This window comes from Lottia gigantea (genome assembly GCF_000327385.1).
Source record: "Lottia gigantea unplaced genomic scaffold LOTGIsca_44, whole genome shotgun sequence".
Classification (NCBI taxonomy): domain Eukaryota; kingdom Metazoa; phylum Mollusca; class Gastropoda; family Lottiidae; genus Lottia; species Lottia gigantea.
Genome location: NW_008709540.1, coordinates 1,978,332 through 2,003,053, shown reverse-complemented (window position 1 = coordinate 2,003,053; position 24,722 = coordinate 1,978,332). Strand labels below are relative to the sequence as shown.

At 31.8% G+C, this 24,722-nt stretch overlaps 1 protein-coding gene across 1 annotated transcript in view; it reads left to right on the top strand.

Moving 5' to 3' along the window:
• Positions 1 to 23,536, top strand: part of LOTGIDRAFT_92320 (hypothetical protein) — a gene marked incomplete at both ends in the record, with an annotated part of 30,242 nt that extends 6,706 nt beyond the window's left edge. Inside the window, 5 exons of the mRNA XM_009060818.1 lie at positions 1,278 to 1,353; positions 13,467 to 13,602; positions 13,790 to 13,882; positions 15,389 to 15,473; positions 23,431 to 23,536. Of these exons, the coding sequence (XP_009059066.1) occupies positions 1,278 to 1,353; positions 13,467 to 13,602; positions 13,790 to 13,882; positions 15,389 to 15,473; positions 23,431 to 23,536 (496 nt within the window). The remainder of the gene's footprint in view (positions 1 to 1,277; positions 1,354 to 13,466; positions 13,603 to 13,789; positions 13,883 to 15,388; positions 15,474 to 23,430) is intronic.
• Between the last annotated feature and the right edge of the window lie 1,186 nt (positions 23,537 to 24,722).

The following is a 24,722-nucleotide window of genomic DNA, read 5'->3' as shown; positions in this document are numbered from 1 at the left end:
CTGCTGAATTGCTGAATACAGCCAATCAGGGCCCTTAGTGTGTAAATCTGTAGTCTACAAATAATAAGCCATTATATTAGTTTTTCTGTCATGGACTCTGATTGGCTATATTCCTTAGCAAACAATCCAATCAAATACTTTTTCATTTGACACAAAAACAGTGGCTGTTGTAGTCAAGGGATAAGCCAAAGTTTGAAATAACTTGACCATTGTGAAGATGTACTTAAATAAATGAAATGATGGCATTGACTTGATGTTAAAGGGAACTCTTTACAGTAAGTATTCCCCACGAGTTCATTGATTGGTTATTATGATTCTTTTAGGCCTGGATAATCTGGCAATAACAAGAGTTGGACATCAAACAAAACATTTTTTATTGAGTAAAAACGTGGAAGTATAGAACTTTAGTAGAATAATGACAAATTTCCGCAAGAGGAAGGATTGAAATGAGTGATCAATTATTAAAAAATGGTTCTTGACTAACGGAAATTACACAAATGGCTTTGTTTCAATTCTGTTTTATTTCATGAAAAAAAAAAAATTCTGAGATTATTAAAAAATGGAGGTGGTGTTATGTGTAATGAAATATGAAATTATATCAGGAAATGTCCCAGTTTGTGTCACATTGTTGCACTGTCAGGATTATTGGCCCACTATTCTTATTATTGATTAAATCTTACAGCTTGTCTTATATCTGTTTTTGTCAGTCAAACATTTGTATCCTAGTTCTGAAGGTATTCATGTATCATAGTTCCGATGGAAGTTGATTTTGTTCAACCAAAGCAATCTTTAGAATGGAAATATGGGCTTTACTTTTGAAAACTTACTGATGGAATCAGTCATTTGATTGGTCAATCACTAAAATTGATATTTAATTCAGTTTTATTATCCAATCCGATTACTGTATTTATTAAAATTCTGGATTTATTTTCATTTTGGTCCATGAAAAGGTCAGATGTCGCCCTCTTTTGATCTCCTGATTTTATAGTTTTCTAATATTAACACAATTATTCATAACTTAACCTCTTGGTTTTTTCGTAATGAAAAGTGTATAGTGTGTGCATTGGACACGGCAGATTGTTGTCAGTCTTCATCAGCTTAATACGGAGCAGAAAAAACCCATTTTCCTTCCCTACAACAGTGTCATGCTTAAAGAAGGCAAAAAGGAATAGAGAAGGGTGTAGAACTTTGTTTCATTCTTTTACTTTAAGAGCTTTACAAACATCTTTTTGATTTCTCATGAATTAAAGCATGTTATTTTATTGTATATTATACAGTGATTGCAAGATTATTCGTGATCCACAGACCCTCAAATCTAAAGGCTATGGCTTTGTCTCTTTCGTCAACAAAATGGTGAGTACATTTTTTTTCATCGTATTTTTAGGAGGTTGATTTGTATGTACAGAAGGATTGAAAACTTGATTTTGTCCACTTTTCAAATTATCTACTCCTGTATCTCACTTTGTGATAAACAAGAGCTCATCTCATGCTTGGATATGAAATCTAATTCGTTTGAAAGATGATAAGCCTACTCTATTGTTCTAAGACTTTGGATGGGATAGTTTTGTAGATGGACTCTTGACCAAAGCCACTGCTTACTATAATGTAAAAAAAAAAAAAATCACAGATTAATCCAGCCAGATCCTTTCATAATACACCTTGCTACAGAGGGATAAATTGTTAGACTCAATGAAACAATCTGGATGACCCAAAACTTTGCAGAAGACCATTACCTCAAAGTCTTGATTACATTTTCAAACATAAATACTTAAAATTTTTCTTTTCTCCAAGATGTTGTTGTCCTTTTCATCTGCGTAACTTCTATAACAGGATGAAAGTTCTGTGTATGTTTCAGTGTCTCCTGGGATTGGCTTAAAATTTGTCATGATTTATTAAAAGCACTTTTAAAAGCATTTTTAAAGATAAAAGAAATCCAAAAAACGAATTCAAAAGAATTTGTGTTAAAAGGAACATTCGATTAGGTTTCAGTAAGATTTTGGTAGGTGTGTTCAATAGTTGGCAAATGTGCTTTAATCTTAATTAAAGTTACAAGGAATAAAGTTTTTAAAACATATTTTGTATCTAAATATGTTGGGCTGATATCTGCAGATATGTTTAATTAATTGATTTAATGAATTTATTTAGCGATGTTGGGTCAACATATTTAGCTATGTTAGGCTATCTTATTAAGCTATGTTAGGCCAACGTATTAAGCTATGTTAGGCCAACGTATTTAGCTATGTTGGGCCAACGTATGTAGCTATGTTAGGCTATCGTATTAAGCTATGTTAGGCCAATGTATTTAGTGATGTTGGGCCAACGTATATAGCTATGTTGGGCCAACGTATTTAGTTATATTGGGCCAACGTATTTAGCTATGTTGGGTCAAGATATTTAGCAATGTTGGGCCAAGGTATTTAGCTATGTTGGGCCAACGTATGTAGCTATGTTAGGCTATCGTATTAAGCTATGTTAGGCCAACATATATAGCTATGTTGGGCTAACGTATTTAGCTATGTCGGGCCAATGTATTTAGCTATGTTGGACCAACGTAGTTAGCTATATTGGGCCAACATATTTATCTATGTTGGGCCAACGTATTTAGCTATGTTGGACCAACGTATTTAGCTATGCTGGACCAACGTATTTAGCTATGTTGGGCCAACGTATTTAGCTATGTTGGGCCAACGTATTTAGCTATGTTGGGCCAACGTATTTAGCTATGTTGGGCCAAGATATTTAGCTATATTAGGCTATCGTATTAGGATAATGTATGCAAATATGTTAAAATACTGTATCTAGGTTTGTTGAACTAATGTATCTAGATCGGTGTCAGACAGGAATAATAGACTATCAACTTGAAGTATTAAACATCAGTAATTCTAGTCATTATCATCTACTAGTTAATATTTAATATCATTTATTCCCCATGGAATCTTTGTTTATGATGTCATGTCATATAAAACTCGATTGATTTTTTAGCTATGTTGTTTACCACAATTTCTGTCTGTCCGAGACTGATATGCTTATTCGTTTGCTCACCTGATGATCTAGGTTTTAGTTCTAGCATAGTTTGAACCCTTTGATTTCTCAACATGCTTTATCTTTGTTCATGATGCAGATTGAAAGAGCTAACATGGAAAATATCATTTGGGGCAATAAACCAAAGGTCTGCTATATAAAAATCCTAAAAAACGTATCTGTTTTAGACAGAGTTGCAGCGCCTCAGAGGTTGAAAGAGCTAACAAGGAAAAATATCATTTGGGGCAATAAACCGAAGGTCTGCATTATAAAAATCCTTCAATATTTGGAAAGCATAGTAGTCGGATAATTTTTTTTGAGGTGGACATGCTTGTTTTTATTTCAATTAGCAACACCTACATCAATACTTTTTTTAATTAAGATCTTCTGAAAGACTTCTACTCAAGGGCTTTTACCCATCACTCATTCTTCAGATTTCTGCAAATTTAAATATTTCATTAAATTGTATCAAATTTAAAGGATGGTAATATTGCGTGTGTATATAAATATTTGAAGATTTTGTATTATTATTAAGATTTTAGAATAATCGACCTATATTTAAGAAACAATAATTCCACAAAGCTATTTATGTCTATAAAGCTTACGTTTTCATTTATCCTAAATCCTTTTCTGTAGGGAAATTTGATAGATTACTTGACTAATATAAAATATTAGCCTAGATTGATACTATAAATGTTTTCTTGCTCTGGAACATTAAATTTCTCAAACTTGCCAATTTTTTGATAAGAGTGTATGTTCATCAGTGGACTTCTGAATCTATAACTACTGAATCCCTGTATAATCTAACAAAACAATTGTAAACACCTTGAATAAATACTTGTAGTTTAAGAATTTAAGTTTATATTCCTTCAATGAGGTAGAATTTCTTTAATTAGTTCCGAAAGGTTAAAGATGGGTTCCCTTATTTTCACTTATGAGAATGAAAATGCTAATACTTATATGAATAGAAAGTAGAATTGTTCTAATGAGTTGGTAAATACCAGTTTGTCTCACATGTCCGTAATTTATTTATAATTAGCTCAATTAGAAGAGAATTCCAATGAGTGACCGATCAAGAAAGGTCAAAAAGCCTTTTTGTTTATATCCAGACTGGACATACTTGGACATTTGTTATTGGTAAAAATTCTTGCAAGAAGAACATAATGATATGATTAAGAATACATGATAATTCATCAGAAACATCAATTGATCAAAAAGTTTGCTTAATTTAACACTAAAAATAAGGAAACCCATCTTTAAAGGCTTTATTTATCCACATTGAGCAGAAATAACGTTTGATCAATATATGCGTTGAGTTTTAGTGTAAAAACTGTATTTAGATGTATCGGGACAAGTCTCAACTAGTATCAGATGGTGATGAGAATGCAAGGTCATAGCACTGTCTTGGGTCACAAAGTAAAGATTTATGACATAACTAAGGACAAGCTCTTCTGATATGTCAATAAATTCCAAATGATTAACTAGTTTGATCTCCACCAAATGGTTATTTCTGGAACACCTGATGCCCCTTTGTTATCATGTTTGTCAATCTGACATTACTGATGAATTGATGCTTCTATTTCTAGATCAAGCACCTGCTTTCCTTACAACTTTTTGAGTTATTAAAAGTTTCTCTCATTATTATGATTTTATTAAATTGGGTGCAAATCATTTGCCGAAAACAATGTTGAGGCAGGGGGAGCCAGCTGCCTTCTCAAACTTTAGGAAATTTTTAGAAAATTGAGGATTTTGTGCCATTTAAATCTTCTCTTCAAGGACCTAGGTAAACACTTGTATTACAACTTCCTTCATAACCTAACCTGATTTAAAGTCTAACAGATGCAGCATTGATGAAATTAAGTTTTGAATTTTGAATAGGAGAGCATCCTGAAGAACAAGACATAAGGAGCTTCAATCAAACATGACTGGCAAATGATATCATCATAGATATGTTGAACTTAAATCCAAAAAAAAAAACAACCCCAAAGAATAAAACTATAATTGAATTTCAGACATTGTGGGACTTAAGTCAGACATGACCGGAAAATAAACCTAAGATGAATTTGATATTTGAAAGGGCAAACCTACCTTTAGAAATATATGTCATTTCTGACTGGCTAAAAGAGCTCCAAAATATTGTCCTCTTTAGACATTAAGAAATTTTATTCAGACATGACTGGCAAATACAACTAAAAGAATTTAGTAACTTTGAATGAAAATAAATATTTATAAATTCCTTTCAACCCTGACTAGAAAACATTAAGAGAATTATTGATAAAACGTGAGTATCACGGGAAATCTTTGGGAATAATAATGGTGACAGTGTACAGAACGGAGGGAAAAGAAAGGGATAAACTCGAGTCCCTAATGAGTGGTTAGATATATACTACTTTATCATGACGACAGTTTCTATGGTTACACGCGAAAATTGAGAAAAAGAGAATGATTTTCTTGTGTCTTATTTTGACATTTAGTTAAGTCACCTTAATCGCTTGGTGATTCTCTGGTTTATCGTTTTAAAATGCTTGAAATTCAGCCATTATTCAGATAAATTTACAAAACATGGATGGAGAGAGAAAAGAAATTAATTCCCAAATCCAAATCTTAAATATCGTCAAACATGATTTATTACAATAATAACATTGTATGCTTGTTTAATATGATAGTATTAATGCTGAGGACTTGACAAAATTTCCCTTATTGCCCAATGCAAAAAGATAAAAGAAAGGATACAAGGATAACAACTTAGGTTCACAGTTAAGGATCCTTTCTACCAGCTTTGGCATTGATCTTATTATATGTACCCTTTTACAACTGGGTCAACTGGAATTATGAGTGAAGATAACTTATTCAAGGTCATCAGACTATCACATGCCGATCGAGAATTGAACCCACAGCCGCCTTATGCTCGAAGTAACCAAGCAAAATGAAATGTTAAGAACCAATGTTCTAACCGACTGTGCTATAGAACCTCATGCATGATGTGGTCTTTCTGAGCCCAAGAAAGGTAGGACGTAAAAATCCATTCATATAATTTTTTTAACACAATAATACTAATGCTGCCCACCCAGCTAAATTTTCCACATTTCCAACTGCAGTTTGTTGTCTTGGTGACCCAATTGGTTGCTTGAAAGTTGGAGGTAAATTGGATACAAAATATGGTATCAAATCACTAAGAGAATTCAGTCCTTTGTTATGAAATGATAGAATTATTATCAAGTATGGAGTTGATGTTATATCAGTAATATCAGTACTCTATTAGTCATACAATGTTCTACAAATTCTATACAATAAATGAAAATCAAACAGACCAGATTTAAACAGTGTTTATTATTCCATTAGCATTCAATCATCTCTCTCTCACTCTCTGTCCATTACTTTCCACTTTTAAACTTTTCATCTTTCCATTATTATTAGCCGGAAATATTAGTAACTTCTGATCTAAAACAATTCCATTCTGTTCTGGGAGTCCAATGTTCAGGCCTGGTCTTGGTGTACTTTTATAGGCTGTAATGAAATTCAAAAGAATGTCCCGGGTTTCATATAGACAAACTTGGCCCTTTTGCTGCAGTCTGTGCACTTAAAAGATCTCTATACAGATAAATAGGCTAAGACATTCAGGTAGTTGCATAATGAAATTTGCAAAAAATCCTCCTCAACAGTTGGCTTTGACTATCTGTTGGAATCTGATGGAAAGTTTTCTTCGGACTACTCCATGCATTGTGTCAATATCTTGATGATAAATAGGCCCAGATTTCAATAGACTTGATTTACATGGCTACAAGATATCCATTTAGTTCCTTTACAGATTGACTGATGGTAGAGCTTTATTACTGTTTACATATAGCAGACAAGCATCCTGGGGTGTATCTAGAAATTGTCTAAGGGGGCCAAAAATGGGAGGACTCTCTTGGAGACAAGGTTAGGTGTCCACATGGTGCAGAAAAGTAGTACATAAAACTCCATTTATTTCATTTCATTTCATTTGAGGTTTTAGTTGTCCGCCAGAGGCCCTAGAAGTAAACGGATTTCAGATGGCCAAAGAGATAAATTTTGAGCAACTAAGAGGGCTTAACTTTCACTTCAAAATAAGACAAGTCTGGGGGGTTGGGGAAGGGGCATGGCTCAATGGCCTTCCCCCTAAATACACTACTATGAATTTCAATATTTTTGAATACATATCAGTGTGTATATTCTAGATACCAATATCAGTTTAACACTCATAGATTTGACTATTTGATATTCACATACTTAAGAGGGGCAATACAAATATATCAGAGAAACTGGAGTGTACTTGATTTAAAGTGCACTAAGTATGAAGTTCATGTGATTCTTTCACAGTAAATTATACCAATGAAATTCAAATATCTAAAAAAATTACGAAATTTACGCTCTAAATTGTCTGGCGTTGGTGAATTTAATTCAGCATCTCCGGTGTTAAGTACACGAAATCAAGTGTCATGCTTTAAGAAGGCCATTAATAATCCCTTAATTCGACCAATGAAATGCAAACATTTGCATGTAAGAAGAACATTAACTCGAAGGTCTTGTATCATTGTCGAGAAGAAAAGAGATTTTTAACGCATTTTCCAGCAATAGCGTATGTCATGGAACTGTAATATATTAGATATTATACTTGATAGCTTGTTTTTTATTTCTTTATTCACTCAGCGTGTAACTGAGCTGGGAAGTTTTTGTAAGAGAATAATACACTCTGGATTGAAAGCTGAATTAATCAGAGAAAAAAACAAAGTTAAAACTTTTTAATTTTGAATGGTTCATTTGCTGTAGTCAACCTCTCTTGGAATGGAGTTTGTATCTCCCTATCAAAAACGTTTCCTGTTTTCAATATTTTATTATTTAAACTGAGGTTTTGTGAATCACTGTATTCTGTTTGGAGGAAACCTAATGTCAAGTTTTAAGAAAAGGAACCACAAAAGAAAATTTAATTATTATTCTACTGTAGAATGAAAGAAATTAAATTTTAAATTTTTGCCTGACATAGTCTTGTTGTGTCAAGTATATATTGGTTAGAAAATCTGGTTTGGATCTTTTAACTTGCCATAGAAAATCAATTTTAAAACAAAATGCTGTGCTTGCTATTATTTGATAATTTTTTAATAATTTTTTTTTTACAATTTCTGAGCTATCTTTTGTGTGCATTGATAAAAAATGAGTTCTATTTGTATTTGAAGGTTAGGTTTGAACATAAACAATAAAACAAAAGTAGTTCTGTATTTGGCGTAGTTTTACAGGAAATTGAATTATTCAACCTTGTAATCGTATTAAATTGAGAAAACGTAAAATGAAATAACAATTTGTGTGCAAGTTTTCACAGCAACCATTTTTTATTTCAATGCTTCCTTTGTTTGATTGAATAGAATTTATCTTTAAAGGATTGTCTTTGCTAGAAAGATGATTAATTTTAACTCCTCTGTACTATGAAATTAAATGAAATGTACTTTAATAGTCAAAAGAAAAATATATAGGCTAGTAGGTGAATTTATTTTAGCAAAATGATATTCATATTAGCTACTAGAGGTCGAGTGGAATATTTTGGATAACTTTTACTCGTTTTGTTTGAAGTTCTTGTATTTGATAAGAAAATGTTGCATTTCTTTTTCAATCTTATGATATGATAGTTTTAAGTAACATGCAAGCATGATAAGTAATTAGGACATCCCTTATAGATTTCAGCTAAATAAATTAGATACTGTTTTATCACATGGTGCAGAAAAGTAGGATGTAAAACTCCATTCATTTTATTTCATTTTTGTTTCATCGTAAATCTTTACTCTGTGACACAGACCAGTGCTTTTATCAGACTATGTTCTTATCACCATCTAACACTAATCTAGTATCTGTGCTGGCCATGATCAGAAATTATTAACATTTTCTTTCAACCTTCTGTCCCTTTTCTTTGTAGCTTATTTTTCCACTTCCAGAAAAGTAGGATGTTTAACTCCATGCCATTTGTCTTATTTCAGCGCTAAGTTTCTAACAATTAACTTTTCTTTTTTCTTTCTTTAACAGATGGTAAATAGTATTAAATTAACTGAGAGCCTTTGAAAGATTGACAATTAACCTGTCCCAAGATGTTTTTGTCCAATTCTGTAAAGACAGATCATTTTAAGTGATAGATGAATAGTCTGCTAATGATTGTTTTTAACTTCTAATTAAAGAGCTAACAAGGGGAAATAATTCCGTTTGTGAATAATTAACTTCATTAAAGTGACACATTTGACCACAATCTTGATTAATTTTAATACCTACTCTTACATTGATATATTCAGAGCTTTTTTTTTAATCATTCAGGTAATTAAAGTAGGTTGTCTCCCTTGTGGTTTGTGACATTTTTACATCGATCAAGAGATTATTAAAAACACATTAACTTAAAAAGTACGTTCTTGACCAAATAGACTCTATTACTGATATGGATTTTTAAACAGTCTAGCTATATATGTCATTTGTTAAGCCAAATTTGTGCTGTTTTGGTTGCCTTCAATGAATGAAGAATGGCTTTCAGAGATCACCAAAGAAACGTCCACTCATTTGATTTCAAAGTACACCATGATTTGAATAAAGGAATATATTATGTTATTCAAAACTTAGCAGGCTTAATGAAGTCCAGAGTATTTTTTGAAATGGTGAGCATTCTGTTTCAATTGCTTTCACCAAACATAAGACTCCATTTTGTTTTAAGTACCCCACAATATTGATAAGGGAATACATGATATTATTCTAAACTTAGTTAAAGCAGGCTTATTGAAGTTAAATGGGGTATATTTTTCTAGAATCAATATATACGATGTAATTTCCGTTTAGTAACACATTGACAGACACGGCTAAATTGAAATTACTAGAATATTGACGGCAATAATCTTATGTGGGATTATTTCTAGATGCAATCGTCTAGCTCGGTAGTTGGTATGGTATCACTCTGACGAGGTGGGGGACTCCTGGAATGAGCTTCACAATGTCGATGAGAATTTTGCTCCCTTCTCCTAAATTATGTCAAACTTGAAGACCTAGTTATTTTTCAACTTGTTGCTTATTATTGATCGTGCTTCTGAATAGATTTAGCTTGCATACATATTTACTATTATTATCATACTTTGAAATTTTTTACTCCTAGTCATTGATAGTGCTTATTTGTTATTTGTGCTCGAAAGATTTTCAGCTTAGTCTTAAAAGTACATATTGAACATCAATGTTGTCCAGTTCGTATTACTAGTAGTTATTTTTTATTATTTTAATAAAACACATACAGGTTAATCTTGACCCAATTGACATCTGAAAGATATACTCTGATATCAGTAAAGCATGACAAATTGAATATAGAAAAACCAACAAAAAAAACTAAGTATTGAGTTTATAGATTAATATTCCCTGTGTATTAAAGACATTGTCATGCCAGTTTTCTATGTTAAACTCCAATTTACAAACATTAGCCGTTCCATATAGAATTTGTTAAAAACGTGTTGATGATAGGAATGGCACGTAAAACACACAAACAGCAATTCTGTGTTGTGAACTATAGCATATTGAGATTACTGTGAATAAAAAAATATTACAATATCATAAAGGAATATCATTTATTGGCCCTCTCAATTATTAGTAATTTTATTGAGTTTTTGTCTAATCTAAATTTTGTACACTTGATCAATATTATCTTACGGTTAAAGTGAGTTATGGTTAATCTAGGTAGAGTACCTGTTCTCTTGTCTCACGTGGAACCAATGTGGTTATGAATGAAGTTTTAGCCCACGTTTGTTACTTTCCAGGGACGTACAATCTGGGTACATCTTGGGTTTGAGGATGTGGCACCACATACAGTGAGAATGGGTATCTTCACCCCCCAACAAGGATATCCTGTTTACACCCCTTCAGGCCATTATGTGAGCCCTTTCAAAACACACTTGTGGCACTTTGGCAATTAAAAATATGAAATTACGCTTTTACAAAATTACTTGAGAAAACCTGCTTTAAATGTTGTAATCAATGAAATGAAATAATAATGATTAAATAAATTGTAATTTAGACGACCTGTTTTATTACTTGCTTAATATTGATTCTAATTTACATATCAGTCATAGTCTTAGTTATATCTGTTGTGAACACTCCATTTCATTTTAAATATTCTCAAATAAAATCTCAATTTAAGCCTGGGGTTTTCAAGGATTTATAGGGGGAAGGGCGTTAAGGCAATCTATAATGATTCCTAAAAGGGAATAGAAAGGAAGAGCTTGAGCACCCCTGTAAGCAAACAGTTTGAATTTTACTCTGCTTGAGTTCAATATTCATAAATAAATAGAAACATTTTGGTGATTAAATCATTCATTCTTTCATTCATTCATTCATTCATTCATTCATTCATTCATTCATTAAATCATTCATTCATTCATTCATTCATTAAATCATTCATTCATTCATTAAATCATTCATTCACAAATCTTTTATTATCCTTTCATTCGATCATGATTTCATTTTATTATTTAAATAATTTGAAAACCTGTTTCCTGTTGAAGAATCTCTAGACAGACAGTAGTAAAGAGATCAACTATTTAACTGTAGGAAAATCAATGTTGCCCATGTTTTACAACTATTAAAATTAAATCTAGAATTTATCGATTGGAAGTATAAATGGTAAAATAACACGAAATCAAAATTATAGCTATATCAGACTGATGATCTTAAATTTTACTTGACCTTTCCAATGATTTGACCTTATACAAGTTGACTAGAGGTTTACATGGTTTCAGACACATTTATTACTCTAGCAGTAAGCCCTCAGATTAACATGCAGTGCAATTTAATGATTAAGATACGTTATCTGTTTGGTGATTTTACTACAGCCTTTGATATTGTCAGGTTGATTTTCATGTCATCACTGAGGCTATGTAATAAGTACACTATTATTTCATTCAATATTGGACCTAAGATGTTGTACAAATAGGGTTATCAAATGATTAAGTAAGATAAATTATCTATTTGGTGATTTTACCAAAGTTTTCACATAGTCAGGTTGATCAATGCCAAGAGGTTTCGTCAGGGACCAGCTGGTAGAAAGGATTCTTAACTGTGAACCTAAGTTGTTATCCTTGTAAAATATAGTTGTTTCTTTCTCTCTATGTTATAAGTTCACCATTATTGAATTCAATATTGGACCCCAGACTGTTGATATAGCTGTTACTTTTTGCCAGTGATGTCTGAATTTAACTCAAGAAATGTAAATTACCAGATTTCAGTCTGGTCAGATGTATAGATATGATTGTAACCATATAATTAGATATATACACATATCAAAATAAATCTTTAATTGTTTTGACTTATTTAACAAGTTTAAGTTAGGTGGTCAATATACATGTTTAGAATGTGTGATTCTAGCCTTCAGATTATCAGTCTTCTCCTTCCATATTGACATGTAGCTGTCTTCTTGATGAATGCTAGTCTTAGAGTTAAATATACCCCTTAACGCTTGGCTTACTGACTTATCTAACTTGTCAATATCGTGGAGGAGAAGTTATCGGTGATGTCAGTTGACTTGATGTCATATTGACACGTATCACATTTGGAAGGGGAGCATCAGTCAGAACTATTGAATTTGCTTCTTGATCATTCAAGAGTGTTGGAGTCTATTTCACATCAAACCTTTGATATGATTTTGATATTCGATGTGAAATTCACTAGGGCCTAATTTTCAAGGTACAGACCTTGATTGCATTCATTAGTATAGTACTTAAACTATCATAAACTTAGTTAAATCTTTTAGTTTCTGATAACAATCGGACATGGTTATGCAGAAATATTTTTGCTTGACTTTTAATTTCCTTTAATTCTAAAAATACTGAAAAAAAATCTCCAAAAGTGAACCAAGTTATTTGATTCTCTTGAATAGTATATTCAGATGAAATGAAATTGACATCATTTTGAACGTTCCCTTATAAATCTATCTTTAAGAAGGTTGTAAGGAATCCATTGTCATCCTCTATTCAAAGACTTGAATGAATCATTGTGTAAATCACACAAAGACAGAAACATTATGTTTACATTCATCACTTGCAGAATTCTGATTTGTGTAAATTTTTTTTATAAGGCAGCAAATATTCCTGTCTCATTGTTTTAGCTATCGTAGTTCTAGCGATGAAACTGATCCAGGGGAGTTAATTTGTGATTTATCGACAGTGAGTCGTTTCACTCTCAGATTATCAAGTTGCTTCAAATGCCAGGAATTAGATTTATAGGAATTTTGAAAAAACTCAAATCCTACGTCTGCTGTGAGGATTAGGGTTTTTTTTTTGTTCTATATCAAGTGTTTATTTAGTGCTTGCCAAGCTAGATTGTTTCAGATTGTTGGTTTAATTTTACAGTATGGATGATTAATGCTTGGATTTTTTAAATTTTATTTTTTATTCCTACTATATTATATTTTTTTGTTCTTTCAGGATGCTGAGAATGCAATTGGTAACATGAACGGACAATGGATTGGAAGCCGACCCATCAGAACCAACTGGGCCACCCGGAAACCCCCCGCACCAACCGTCAAAGAATCAAGATGGCCTCCAGGAAGCGAAGGTTCAGGTAGGGAAAAACAAGACTTAAAGAAAGCTCATTGAAAGAAACAACTATATTTTACAAGGATAACAACCTTGAATCACAAAGAATCCTTTCTACCAGGTACGAGATGCTTGGGATACCTAAATTAGAGCAAAAAAATTTGAAATTCTCTATGAACTAGATGTTAATCCCTTTATGTTTCTATTTCTAGACGTAAAACAGTTGTCATTTGATGAAGTTTTTAACCAATCCAGTGCTACCAATTGTACTGTATATTGTGGTGGTGTAACTAATGGATTAAATGGTTTGTATATTTACTTCTAGTTTCACCTGTACAACCATGTCCATATATTATACTCACCTGTAATAGAGGACCGAAATACCAAGAAAAAGGTCACAACTTGGAAAGGTTGAAAATGTTTTCAAGAATGGTTTTGAGTTTTTAAAAGACCTGTATCTGTTAATTTTCTGTTTTTATGTGGTATTTATTAGAAAAATATTCAAGTGGGTGTTGAAATAACAACTTAACTATTTCAATTATGAACTTGTTCAAATTGCCAAAAAATATAAGAGAAAATACTCTACAACAAATACTATCAAAATGAATTGCTTTGATCATTGTTAAGTTTATATACAAATAGAATAAGAATTGAAATTACAATAGCGAAAGAAACCTTTCATGACATTATAGTGAAATGTCTGCAATTCTTCAGTTGATCAATTGTAATACAATTATAGATTTATGAGTACGTAGTGAACAAAAAAAAAACTCATTTGAAACATGAAAATGGCTGTTAAAATTTGAAAAATATAAATTGAATTCTGATCTCTTTTGAATAATGAATTGTTTATTTTATTTAAATATATTGCTTGAGAAAAACTAAAGTCTTTTTGATGGAAATTGGTATTTTTATTAAATCACACGTTTTATCATTTTGAAACATTTTTTTGTCAAATTTCAATTAGGTGTTGAGGTTTGATACATTTTTTACCTCCCTTAGCTTGAAATTGAATGATTTTAAAAAACCACACATGAATCTTTTCTTCACTATTCTTGATAAATGTGAAATTTTCTGATCTTGAATTCATATATTGGTAGAAATTTAGTGACAATACTGGCATGAAATTGAATTATTTTTGTGTAATTTATTTTTGATTCAATATTGTATGTGGTTGATGTTATAAAATGTTAAAAACTATAAATTGTGTGTCAAAAGAAGAATAGAGTGACCCTTATTGTTACAATTTATGGTATGAATTTAGGCTGGAAGTGTTTAGAATAACATATTTATCTTAATGAAAAATGTTAAAAAAATCGTAATTTTGGTTCGAGTTTTCTCTTGCATTGTTATAAATATCCAATTTATTTTGAGTAGACGTCCAATTAAGATACGGTAATCAATTTGGTTACAATTTTTTTTAGTAAAGTACCAATCTTTGTTAATCTGTAAAGTTGAAGTTCCCAATTTCACGCCATTTCTTAGTTCCAAGCTCGCTCTAAAGCACCAAAGTCTTATTAATAAAACTTGTAGAACACATTTTGAGCACATTTAGATTATGGCATGCTGATGTTTAAACATTATAGCGGTCAGTGTCCCTATTAGAGAGCTTACATAGCTAGCTGGCAAAGATTTTTTTGGTCACCAGTTGACAATTCTGTATTATACCCAACAGGTGTAGCTCTTAATCTTGCCCTAGAGAGAAAGGTTTTAGCTGAAGTTCCTGGGTTGAAATGTGAATTCCGCTTGCCAAAAAGATAATTTAAATCTTATGCTATATTTTAATCATCAATAATTTTTTCTATTTACAGAGGAAGTTATGAGGAAAACATTCACATCCTATGGTAATATTCAAGAAATTAGAGTTTTTAAAGACAAAGGATATGCCTTCATCAGGTTTGTACCTCTTTTAGATAAGTTTTTTTTTGACTGGTCCAGTCCAGCCTGGTATTCTTATATAGACGTTTTTTTTTTTACAGTCTAGTCGGAGATGTTAAGTCACAGCGCATGTGTCACATTGTATTTGTACAAGGAACAAAACAAATTAAAAGTTCCTGACTATCCAATGTTCCTATAAAGAGGCAAAAATTTCTACCTGGGTAACCAAACTTGCTATGCTTACTGTATAACATGCACCAATTAGATTATCTGATAGATATATTACTTCTCAGTATGACCAAAAATTGAAATTTTTTAAACTTGGCCAAAATAAGAGTTAGTTCATCAGTGGACTTACCTGGTGTCAAAAACTATACAACAGAATTCCTAAATAATTACTTAGTTTAAAAAATATATCACCCTATATAAAGATTATATTCTTTAGTCATTGTACCTGGTAAATCCAACTGATGAATGCATATTCTTATCGGCCAAGTTTGAGAATTTAAACTTATGTCCATTCTAAGAGGTAATATTCCTTTAAAGATATATTTTTAATGAGTTGTAGTTTTATTCTGTTTAAGCATCGTTTCCTCCATTGACGGTTATAAATTGATGTCGATGATAAGTTCACGTTTTCCATTATACCACAATACAACAGAGTTTCATCCTTTTAAATTATTCACACCGAAAAAACAAAAGGCACTCAATTGTGAATTACCATCTCTATAATGGCTTGAAATGAAGTTTTTTATTGTGTATTAAGTGAAGGGATATATAATTAAATTACTAAGGTATTGAAAATGTGAGAATACCGTAAAAATTATGGATATCGTCAATTCAGATGGAAATTCTGTTTCTAAGAACTTCTTGAAATATTGATGTAGCGGTATATTTAGATGGGGTCGTGGGATTTCAGAGAACAAAGCCTAAAAAAGGGTTTCATTATTCTCTTCAATTTTTGATCGTTTACTAGGTCTTGAGATCCCAATATCAATATGAAGCATCGAATTCTGGTCCCAGTGGACCAATGAAAAGCTTACATGTCTATTCAAAAATTCTAATTATCCAATGAGCATGTAAGGTGCTAATTGATTAATTCCCATTGGACCAATCAAAAAGTTGATTATATATTTGAATATTGTGTTTTACCAATCATAATTTGAATATTATCGAGTATGTGATCATGTGATATATTGAGCCATACTGGTTATTGTTTCGTGCCGTACAAGTTCTGCCTGTCACTATGAGGGTTGTTGATTGGCCCCGTGGGATTCAAGTCATAAAATTGTCGTGTTGTAGAGGGATATTGTACTAGAGTATGAATAATTAATTAGATGGTTGAAGTCACGCGATATTATGGTATCAAACTTATTGATAATGATGGATTGATTGAAAATGAACAATACCTGAGGTTAAAAATTCTCAATAATCAAAAGTCATTCTACACCATTGTTCAGCCAAGATATTTTTACACAGCTTGTTAAAGTAATAATGTAAATACCAGAGTTTAAGCAAATTTTTAAAATGAGGCGGCAAGAAATTTAAAAATAAAGATCGCTGTACAGGACATTCTGTCAACTGATGATTTTATGTCCTCTCAAAGGCTTTTAGTCACTCATGTACAAAGACCAATCAAGGTTTCTTTTCTTGAAAATTTAAAATTGGAAACCCATGATCATCATTAGGGTGCTGTAATCCATGTGAACTATATCTTCACATCTTCACAATGTCAAGCTATTACAAACTGCATCTAAAACCTTGACTGCAATAGCCACTTTTCTTTTATCATGAAATGCTGCGATTTGATTTGATTGTACGACAGCGAATACAGCCAATCAGAGATCCAGAAAGACTGCAATCATTATGGCTTTGTATTCAGACTTTCTGTCCAGGTTTCTGATTTGTTGTATTCCCTAGCGTACAACCCAATCAAATCACTCAATTTAGAATTTCGATGATACAAAAAAAGGTGGTTATTGCAGTCAAGGTATAAGATGAAGTTTGTGAAAGCTTTGACATTGTGAAGATAGTATATTCATGGCTCTTGATGGAGATACTGTCCTTTGCCATCTTTATAGGGATGCAAGAATGTTTCATTTATTAAAAATATGAAATTGTGAAACTCGTGATGATTAAGGTGTAATATTGCATGTCCACTATATCTATTGCTATATATAACTTAAGGTTTATTGTGATATACTGGCGTTATTTGTGAATAACGCTTCTGTTCTGCTATCCCAGGATACTTATTTCAGCGTTAAATATCGCTTCCATCTTAATAAATCTGAGATAATCGAGGAATAGTTAGTATATTTTAAGAATAATGGTGTTATAACTGAAGATATTAAGATGATATATGGCTATCTTGGGTCCAACTTGTCTGCCTTCCCAGCTAAAACCTACGAGTTCAATCGCCTGTATTGCAATAGAGAGGTTTTCTGTGGTGTAAATGATCTTTTAGAATATTAAATGGCACACTGCATGGTGTTGCCTGTCCTCGTTAACCCAAACGGGTGCAAAAAAATTAGGAATTAAAACTGTATTATATTTCGTATGTGGTATTTATAAATGATTTATAAAGTTATCGAAATGATACTAAAATATTAAAGTATTTCTCTAATATACCTTTGTTCAGTGTTAATTGGTGATAAGAACATAGTCTCATAAAAGCACTGGTCTAGGTCACCAAGTAAAGATTAATGATATAATAAAGTGCAAGTTCTTTACCAAAAGATTTTGATGATGGATCCTGTCTCCTGCCATTCTTAGTTTCACAACCAGGCTATTCAAAACAAGGCTCCAATCATATATTTGAAAAAATTCAACAGTTGATTGAGAAACTTTAAGTTCAAAACATCAAAGATTTCTGTTATAATGTTACAGATGCTATTAATTATAGTTTAAAATGTGGTTAGACTTGAGGAATTAAATGACAAGTTAACACGTTGGCCTGAAGGACATTGCACAGTGAAATATTGAATCGTCCTGCAATTGTCAAGTTCCATTATTCCAATCAATGCCATAAATTGTCAGGCATTGTCAAAGAGTCGTAGGGGGTCATTATAGTGCAAGATTTATATTGACACCAGCTATTTGCAGAAATTTTCAATGATCTCAATTGATTCAACTGTCCAATAATTCAATTTGATTTTAAACTTCAAGCGATCATTGGGTGAATGGCCCTTCTCTGTTGCCTAACATATTTTACATAATTCTATAGGCCTTAAGAATAGTATTGTGAAGGTTTTAAATCTATTGACATTGTTATATTTGTAACTTCAAGCAATTATTTGACGAATTGCTCTTTCTGTCACCTAAAACATTTCACTCCAGTTTCTAAGGCATAAAAATAGTTTCAAAGTTTTCTTATAATGTGTTTAATCGATCTGATTCTTTAACTTGAAGCAATCTTGTTGTCTTTTCAAAGCAGAATTTGGCTGTAAACCTTGATTTTATGTCAACAGTCTATTTTTAAACAACTTTTAACTAATTTTGATTGTAAAACTTGTGTTCAGAATCTTTCACTGTGTGCCCCCGAGCTACCTACATATTTGGAGCCAATGAAATTTAGCCTTAAAGCATATAGTTTTATTGGTAGTCAATTGATTACAGTGGGCATTGCTCAAAGCATCTTAAACAAATTAGTATTTAGCCTCTTATTTATTATTTTTAGGAATAACAAAATCATAAAAATAAATTTTAATTAATCAAACAGTCTTTAAGCCAATTACTTTAGTTAGTGGTTCATATAACTTCAACATTTCACAATTTTTAAAATCTTGAATTTTTTCGAACTTTCCACGACCATGTTTCACTGATGAATCAACCGAATCTTGTGTGATATAAGATGTAATAAATAAAGAACAGGCCTATTTTTGGGGAAATAAATTATCAAGCACCTGACTGTGCCCAGACTGTTGAAAATGAAAAGTTTTGATATTGACCGGTGTTTATTATCCCAGTCTGTGCAGAATAGAATCGAACAGTACATATCAATTACTAGTATCTAAAATTGTAATGGCATTATATTGCTGATTCAGACTGAAGAAAGACTGTGTTTAACATGGTTTAAATTCTGAAAATAGATTTCAATATTGACTTGACTGTAATTTCTTTATATTTTGGTGTTATTAGCCCGCGTTCATATTGATCTTAACACAACATAGTGTTAATATCTCTAATTCTGCAACTTCTACTCTTAAATTATCTGTTTTTATTACCAATTGTTCTAAATTTCGATATTGTTCTGTCTCGTTTCTTTATGATTATATGGTTTACGTCAGAGCAGTTGAAATTACACCGGGACATTTCCTTTTTGGATTTCAGTAGCAAATCAAAATCGAGTTTGATAAAGAACGGGGTATTTTTGTCGAAACATTGTAAGTTATTAAAGTAATTGTTATCTGTATAATCGTGTCAAGTTATTAATTCTCCAATTACTAAATACAACTATAGAAAGATATAAAATAATGTTGCCGAGTCCAAAGATAAGAAATCCAGCAGAATGAAATTTGAAAATTTGAATATTTTACTGATTTCAATAGTTAAGTTTGAAATTAAAAAGGAGGGAAATGGTATATATACAACCAGTATTGAATTCTATATAAGGTATTAAACTAGAGGAAAAGACCATAAACCATGGAGAATAAATAGTGGTTCTGGAAGTCTGCTGATGAAATTATTTAAAACAATAAAACTCAACGGAAACAGCTGTATATTGTATTGATTTAACATAAACCTCACATTCCTTCGTACCTACACTAGTGAATTATGGGATGGAGGTTATCGAGAGAGAAATTTGATTAACAATAAAAACAGATAGATAATTTCAACATGGCAACACTCAAAATACGTCTGGAAATTGTTAGAAAAAACTAATCGAATCGGAAAAAAAGAAAAAAAATTGTCTGTTTTTACCATATGTTGGCTAACAACTACCAGCATTTAACTTTCTAGCGATTGACATTCATGGATCTGTTGGTAATGTATGCCTCATTGCAAACTGGATGGCATCGCCTGCTTTCATTAGCCTGATTGGCTGCATAAAAGTAGTACTATAAACTTGATTCATGTCACCAAGTGAAGATCCATGTATAGGTTATGTCATAATCCCATTCTTGATTTAATCTGTAAAGGTTTAGGTACATGAGCTGTCTAAGTCAGAGATTTTTGTCACCGACTAGAGTCATGTCAAGAGTTTCACTGACTCGCATGGGAACACGAGTAGACAAAAATCTCCAGTTATTCTTTTTCACTATGTCGATAATCATGTGTGGAGCATGCAATTGAGAGGAAAATGAATCTGATTGGATGATGACCGTCTGTCTTGCAGATGATAAAAGTATAAGAGTTAGTTATAAATCCTGTTAGGGACGTGATAATCTTGTAGTGAAAGAACAGGTACTCACAAAATTTTACTCAAGACTCTAATCTGCGACAAAAATATCTGACCAAGACTGTTCCTGTGCCTGCACCTGAGGCAACCAGAAACCTTCTTCTCAATTTTGCAATTAACTCTTCTGAACACTGTATCTTATTGACTGTGTTAACAGCATGTGTAGAAGAGTTCATTAGAGGGTTTAGGGCAGGTGACTTTCACAATATATTGGTCATTTTCTCTTCATGATGAAAAATAAAATGAAATAAAATAAATACTTCATAAATGTCCAATTATGATTACTTTAAACTAAATATAATTGAAACAAAATTTTTAAGAAATACAGTAATCTCATTGGCTTAAAAAACTAGATTTAAACCAATTTTAGTAATTGACCAATTGATTTCTCTGCTTGAATCAACATTTTTTTTAAATACAGTATTCTGATTGGCTTATAAAACTAGATTTGACTTAATGACCTCTCTCCGATTGTCCAATCAGATAATCTTAATATATTCAGTGTCTTAGACTTAATTCTTTTTCTATGAGCCTGGTCATCGTCTTGTAAATATTTTTATTAAATTTCTGAGACAGCTAGGATATATTTTATAATGACCAGAACAGTGCAGACGTTCACCATGAATCTCTCCATTTATCTTGATTATTATAATTATTATTTCATTTCGATATACTCCCCCTTGTCAGTTATGATAGATTTCAATGGCTGGAAATTAAAAACCAAAAAAATAGAAGCTATGGAAACATTTTCGTAAATTCACAAAGAATTGTGTTTATTTTGATGATGTATCTAGAATCTCAAGAAGTCTAAAGTGCAGAAAGAATTTTAGACAAATCACAATGGACAGTGTTTATTTTTGATAATATTATATATAGAAATCAAATTCACAATGCTAAAGGCATGGCTCAAGAATGAAATGTAGTTTTACTTTCCAAATTTCTGCACCTGAATGGGCTAATGAAGATGGGCATCACTGTGCAGTATGCAATCAAATTTCATGCCATAAGACCTCTTCAAGAGCCAATAGTAGGGGCCAAGAATTGAAAATGATTTTTCCGACTTGTTTTATTGGTGGAAAAGAAAAGGAGAGAAAATAGTTTTTGACAGGTGGATATTTGAGCCTGATATAAAACATTAAACTGAATTGTTTTCTTGTCTAGACAATATTAACTGGTTTATCTTCTAATGTTCTCAAAACCGTTTATAATCATTGATTTCACTTCATTCTACTCTTTCTCTTATTGATTACCTTTTTTCACCATTTTTGAGAAAAAGCAATATTTCTCTCCAAGATTAACTTCTTTAAGATTTGATATTTAGGCTCTGAGTTCTTGAAAACTAGGCTTAGTTATGATGAATCCTCATATAATTATTATACAGAACAAAACCTGTTTACACGCCTTAAATCATATACAGGAAATTTATATTCATTTTGTTATTTCACTTCCAAATAAGGTAAAAGGCCTACTCATCTATCTGAAACATATGAGATAGTTATCTATTAGAATAAATTCTGTATTATTAACAGGTCAGCTCAGTTTAATAACTCCTTATTTCTTTTTAAGAAATTAATTTTTGTTTCCTAAATGTTGTTTCTATCTGATTTTAAGTCCTAAAAAATCTAAACTCAAACACGTTGGCAGTATGAGATAAGCTCTTGTCAATTTACCATTGAAATAACTAGATTCTATATTATTTTATATTTATATTATATTATTCGTGTAACAGTGAGATGTAAACCTCCTCTGTCAATAAAATTTGAAAATTATCAAAACGACCTCATTGTCATTTCATCACTCAAAGCGATAGAAAATAGTTTACCTACTTTGTTTCCAATTAAGCAGAAAGTAGCAACATGAATGGAAGAAATTAGTCCGTAGAAACTGTTTGTAGCATGTGTTATTATCATGATGGTAGCAATATATACATTAGAAACTCTTAAAAACACCTGATCATACCTGAACTTCATCAGACACTTTCTAAATTTATCTTAATTCATTGTAAGAACTAATATAGTGGGCCATAAAATAATTACGCTTTCTGTAATGCACTTGATAATGAGGTTCTACGTGTTTGACATTCTACATGCTCTGTAAAAAAAAAAGTAGTTCAGATTTATTGCGCCCATCGCAGAAAAGATGAGTTCAAATATATATTCTGCTTAGTGCAGAAAAGACAAGTTTTTGTTAGATGTCTAACTAATGATGTTGTTAGTGATAGAAACAATGGTTGTCTGAATAATACCAACTACAACCACTTTGTTATTTATATGAATGGAGAACTAGTTTTAGAAGTTCCTGCTTACATTCAAAATTTACTACAAGTCTTATAACAAACAATTATTCAACTTGCCATACATTTTAATCATAAGATTATATTTTGTGAGAACCCTCCTAATATTTTGATATAACTGATTGGATATAAACAGTTAAAATATTTTGACAAAGTTTGAATTCAATTCAAAAACAAATCAATTAAAATCTGTCTGAATTTTCTCATGGCTGTGAAATATTTGTGGTCTGTAGTCAACATTTACTGAAACTTTTGATTTAATTTCTGGTGCCTTTACATTTCAGATTTGGTTCAAAAGATGCTGCTACAAATGCTATTTGTGGTGTCCATGGAACTACCGTTATGGAACAACAGGTTAAATGTTCCTGGGGTAAAGAATCCAATGACCCTGCCCAGGGACCCACGCCACCCCAAATGGGAGATGTAAGTAACAAGTATTCTAGCATTTTGTTTGCCTTTCAGGGTGATCATTTGGTTTAAACGACGTTTCTACAGCTTCAAAGCATTAACTGTATTGTCTCTGATGATATTAGTTGGTGAATTTATATAAATAGAATGGAAAGATTTTAAAATTGTCTAAAAATACCCATGAAAATAAATGATTTATGATTCTAATGTCCAATCTTTTGTTTTTCAGCAACAACAGCAACAATTCCAATCACCCAATTCCTACGGTCAGTTTTATAACGTGGGATATTGGGGTGGTAACCCTGGAGCCTACCCAGGGTACGGTAACGTAGCTCAAGGGGGCTATCTTCAATCTGCTGCTGGGGGTGGTAACCAATGGCCAGGATATAATTATCAGGCGTAAGTATTGATCAATGTTCATTAGCTGCTACCAATGTTTCACTATTTTGTTTTTGGATTTCTGGTTTCGTATTTTGGTCCTTGTGATTTTTAAGGTTTTTTTGAAAAGACAAAAATATATTTCTTTATTACCTAATTTTCATGAAAACTATTTCATAAATTCTGCAAGGAAACAGTTAAGGAAAAAACGAAGTGAATTTTGTCAGGCAATCAAGATTTATGTGATTATTGACCAATGGTGATAAATTAAATCAATCACATGACATATCACATGGTAGTCTTTGTCTCCATTTAAATTTCATTATTGACGTAAACGTAAAGATAAAAACAATATGCGTCTCCATGGAGAGTTACTGGGGTGGTATTCTGACTACTGAGAGTAATTAAGTTAGTCCTCGCCTAACATGTTCAGAATATTTGATGGTCCATTGTCTGGAAAATACACCAGTCAATCTTCATTTTTTTTTAGGACAATTGTCTTGGCTAGTCTCTTTAGAAATCCCTAGATACTTTGATGTTTTATTCAAAGACGAATTTAGATTTAAATGTTGGACTTGGTGGATCTTGCTATCAGAGCTTTCTTTAAGTGACCACTGATTTAACCCTGTGCCAGTGCTTTCTGTTAAATAGTAACTGGTTACCTTTCAACCACCCTAATCTCTTAAGTTTGAGACATATTTGAACATGATGAATTCAAAGAAATCAGGAGCTCAGCAGATTATAACCTGCTGTAATACTGATTGAAGATAGCGTTCATACAAACTTAGAT